This window comes from Gymnoscopelus braueri (assembly GCF_963280865.1).
Source record: "Gymnoscopelus braueri genome assembly, chromosome: 5".
Classification (NCBI taxonomy): Eukaryota; Metazoa; Chordata; class Actinopteri; order Myctophiformes; family Myctophidae; genus Gymnoscopelus; species Gymnoscopelus braueri.
Window position 1 is genome coordinate 25,239,163 of NC_137606.1, and position 4,851 is coordinate 25,244,013.

The 4,851-nt window shown below is 39.8% G+C and overlaps 1 protein-coding gene across 1 annotated transcript; it reads right to left on the minus strand.

The window, feature by feature from the left end:
* Nucleotides 1-2,322: 2,322 nt before the first annotated feature.
* On the minus strand, nucleotides 2,323-3,774 carry LOC308085158 (zinc-binding protein A33-like; the record flags this gene model as incomplete). Its single annotated transcript, XM_080428241.1, has 1 exon — nucleotides 2,323-3,774. One exon carries the CDS (start codon nucleotides 3,772-3,774, stop codon nucleotides 2,323-2,325), a length of 1,452 nt encoding a protein of 483 aa, XP_080284367.1.
* Nucleotides 3,775-4,851: the final 1,077 nt, after the last annotated feature.

Consider the following 4,851-nt stretch of genomic DNA (forward strand, 5'->3'; position numbering starts at 1 on the left):
ATCAAAGTACATTTTCTTGCAGATGACTGGTTGTACTGTTGCTCCCAGTCATATAAATAAATGTTGTTGTTTTTTGTGCCTTATAAGACATTAGTACTCAATGGATATTCCCTGAATAATAACTGTTTCAAATACACCACTAGAAGATGTGGTTTGGTTGGTATTTTCAGACAGACAAACCTGTTTTTTTAAATATTCTTATTATACTTTTAATGTAAACTGTGTTCTCAAATGTTGTGTTTATTTCACTAACATTGACCATGCTGTACTGCATTTTATGATTTGTATTGTTCTTTTTTGCCTGGACCCCAGGAAAAATAGTCTCCACTACGGTGTAGATTAATAGGGATCCTTAATAAACAATAAACAATGTTCTGAAGCACAACTGGTCTGACGGTGCACATTAGAACTAAATCAGGGGGTTGTTGAAAGTAACTAGGTACATTTACTCAAGTACTGTACTTAAGTACATTTTTTCGGTGCTTTTACTTTTCTTAAATATTTCCATTTTTGATACTTTATACTTCTACTCCACTGCATCTTACTGCAAAATATTGTGTTTTTTTTCCTCCACTACAATCATTTGACAGCTTTAATTACAAGTTACTTTTGATTCTTATTTCAAAACATGCATTAATCACTTAAGCCCTATATTATATCTTCGGCTCTTCAAAAATAGCTTTCGACAAATTTTGAAAACTTTGAAAAAAAACTTAAATACATTTTGATGCCAATACTTTTGCACTTTTACTCAAATTTTGAGCACCGAACTTTAACTTTAACTGTAACAGATTCTTTCCACAATGTGGTATTGATACCACATTGTTACTGCAATGGGTAGTTTGTTCCACAGTTTGGGAGCCAGGAGGGAGAAGATTCTAGGACGTGTGGATTGTTGTCCAGGGTGTTTTGGGGAAGGGAGAAGAGTCTAGGACGTGTGTAGCGTTGTCCAGGGTGTTTTAGAGAAGGGAGTTGAGTCTAGGACGTGTGGAGCGTAATGGACGAGCCTGCATCACACACTATAAATCTGTGTCATTTTATAGATTTCTTTGGCTATTCAAAAAGTAGCAGATCTACAAACTCATAGCGCGGCACCGAGTCCCGCGCCATAAGCTTGTAGATCTGCTATTTTTGAAATATCGTGAAAATGTGTGCAAATCTTTACAAATGTATTCCAAATCCTAACATTTTTTTTTTAATGTATGTTGCGATATCAGTGGTTCTCATGTCAAGGACCCCCAAAATGTATTTGGACCCCAAACTCAAAATATGTTGCTCCAGGGACCCCCCAGAAGCGAAGATTTGAGTTACAAATGTTCGCTTTAAAAAACGAATATTCAAAGATTTGCAAACATTTTCCATGATAAATCCAATAATAGCAGATCTACAAGCTCATAGCGCTATGAGCTTGTATATCTGCTATTTTTGAATTGACAAAGTTAAAATAATCTGCTGAATGCTGACTGTTACAAATAAACGTCTTACTCACTTTACTCTCATCATCTTTAATAAGATCAAATACATCAACAGACATCATCACTGTCACATAGAAACTATAGAATTCAAACCTGATCCATAAATGACACACTACAATATAATTGATTGATTGATTGAATATTTTATTAGGCAAAAAAATGTAAAACAGCACAGTTACATTTAAAATACTTTGTCTAACAGGTCCGTTCATGAAAGTCCTTGCGGTCTTGTTTCCAATGAGGGCCTTGGTATTCAATTCATAGACATATATAGTGGCACCACAGTTTGAATATCAATACAAAAAAAACAGAAAAAGATAACACTATGTACAACAAAAAATAAAAAAGAGGGAAAAAAACCTATATGTACAAGAACGGGGGTGGGGGGGGGGGGTCGTCTGTCTAACGGGAAAATGGTACTACCTCCTCTTTTGGCCTCCTGAAAGGTGAGGTTCCATAAAACATGTTATCAGTAATAATCATATCAAACATGTCACCATTATACCAATATAATTACAAACTGATTGTTTATAGTTATACACTACAAAATAAAAGTATGTTATCAGGAACCATTTTATCTGTTCAACTCTGTCCACCATAGCTGTGTTTATAAATCATGATCTATCTGTCTGTCTGTCTGTCTGTCTGTCTGTCTGTCTGTCTGTCTGTCTGTCTGTCTGTCTGTCTGTCTGTCTGTCTGTCTGTCTGTCTGTAATACCAAAGTCATTCTAAACTGAATGATACATGAATTAAATAATCACTGCAACAAAATACAAATAATAATCAATGACCTGCCATAAAATATTAGCCCTTAATCAATACCAGATCAATATATTCTGTAGGTCTTTTATTGGACACAACACGTTAAAGACCTTTTGACACAGATCTTCCCTGGTAACATCTTCAGAGGCTGACCACTAGAATCACCATTAAAAATAAATGGAAACAGTGTGTCAGTGAAAGTGTGTGTGAAGGTGTGTAGGTTCGTGTTAGAAGAATCAGGATCAGAGAAGGACAGCTGTCCTCTGTCCCAGTCCAGCTGGACTGTGATCCTCCGGGGTTTCTGATTCACTGAGAGATCAGTCCTCGTAACATAAGACCCCGATGAGGAGACTGCATATATGTATTCACCTATGTTTTCACAGAAGCGTATACACCAGTATCCACTCCCTGTGTTTCCCTTCCACTGGTAAGACTCCACACACACACCTATTTCCCAGTATTTATTGTCTCCAACCTCAACATCCCAGCTGTGAGACCCTGAGTTAAAGCCCTCAGAACCCAGGACTTGGCTCCAGCAGCCAAACCTCTCTGGGTTGTCAGGAAGCGGCTGCTTCTCCTCTACACATCTCACACTGGTCAGATCACCAGACAGCACCAGTTCAGGATGAGCAGTGTTGGGGTCCAGGATCACAGGAGTGTAGGAGACAATGTCCTTCATCTTGTCCCAGACTCTGAAGGTCAGGTTCTTCAGGTGTTTGGCCTCGTCTATCAGTGCTCCTGAGACCGGCGGTGGGTCCTGCAGGGTGAGCTGGACTCCCTCCATCGTGGTCTTGTAGTTCTGCAGGAATGAGACGTGGTCGTCGACTCTCTGCTCGTCCTCAGCGGCTTGGATTGCATCGGAGAGGGTTTCCATTTCTCTGCTCAGACCCTCATTCCTCTCCTTCATCTCCTGACATTTCTGAGCCTCTTCCTCCCGCAGAGCGGCGATCTTGGCCTCCTCTTCCTCCTGTAGGAACCGACGAAGATTCTGAAACTGTTCCTTAATCTGCGTCTCTGTGTTCCTGGCCTGAACCTTGATGTGATTTTCTGTTTCGTTGTCATCTGTTTTAAATTTATTAAAGACCTTCAGTTTTTTCTTTAAAGCCTTCAGTGATTCCCGGACCTTCTGTTTCCAAAGTCCAGATGCTTCGTCCAGGGGTAAGAACTTGTGTCTGGCGTGTTTCTCTGAATCGCGACACACGACACACACCAGCTGTTGGTGGTCCAGACAGAAGAACTTGAGCTTCTCACTGTGTGCGGTGCAGAATACCTCAGAGCTCACCCACAAGGAGCTCCGGCCTTTCTCCTCCAAGAGGTTCTCACCCAGGTTCTTCAGCACAAAGTTTGTAACAGGATGGTCCTTGGATGATCTTATCTGACAGACAGGACATTCTTCTGTTCGTCTTTCCGTCCACCATTCCTGCAGACAGTCTTTGCAGAAGCTGTGGCCACAGGACAGCACAACGGGATGTTTAAAGATGTCATGACACACGGAACAGGTCAGCTCCGCTTCCTGAACAGTGAAACGGGAAGCCATTTTGTCTTCCGCTCTCTGCCGCTCCCTGATCTGGAATGTACCCCGAGGCTGTTGGAGGAATACTAGAAGAGGAATACTAGAAGACAAAATAACGATAACATTATGAGTATCAATTGTACATCTACCAATTATTCTATAGATGTTAAGGGTATTTGAGCAACCGCGTTAGCGGACACAACTCAGACCTGTGTCTTTGATGGTTTTATTATTCTAACATGCAATAAACACACACTAACACTTTTAGGCCAGTAGGTTATAAACCTAGAAAAGAAAACACAAACAACAACACAACAACAAATTACTGACATGAAATAAACACACACAACTATAAAACATATCAGACATATATACATTTATAAACACACTCTTATATCTTACCGTCAGTCTCTCGGAGCTCGCAATGGAAAATGACGAACGCAGCTGGTAACTAGTAACACTGATGCATGTGTAGAACACTTTGTCCTTTTAGTGAGGCATTCTCTCTAATATATGGGTTTGGTCTACCCATGTGGGTGTAACCTTCTGTTGATTAATCATGTGACTTGTGTATTGTCTTAAATGTGGAAACACTGGCTTTAGCACTGTTCTCCTCATCTGACCTAATCAATCAACACTCTCATGTGACTCTCATGTGACACATGCAAGTCCCCCGCTGTGGACCCCAACACCACAGGTCAGAGTTGTGGCCTTTAGTATCTGAATATATGTGTACCTCTTATGACTAAATATCCATCTGAAAATAAGATAGTAAATAATATACATTGTACTAGAAGGCCACATGTGCAAGTAACATGTCAATACAAATGCCACCGTTACATCATAATAATGGATTATTCTACATATGCAGGTGTTTACCTCTACAAAAGTACAATAGTCATCATCATCATAAAACTTCACGCGCTCGGAATCCCTGGATAATTCTACACACAGTCTTACAATGAATCAAAGTACATTTTCTTGCAGATGACTGGTTGTACTGTTGCTCCCAGTCATATAAATAAATGTTGTTGTTTTTTGTGCCTTATAAGACATTAGTACTCAATGGATATTCCCTGAATAATAACTGTTTCAAATACA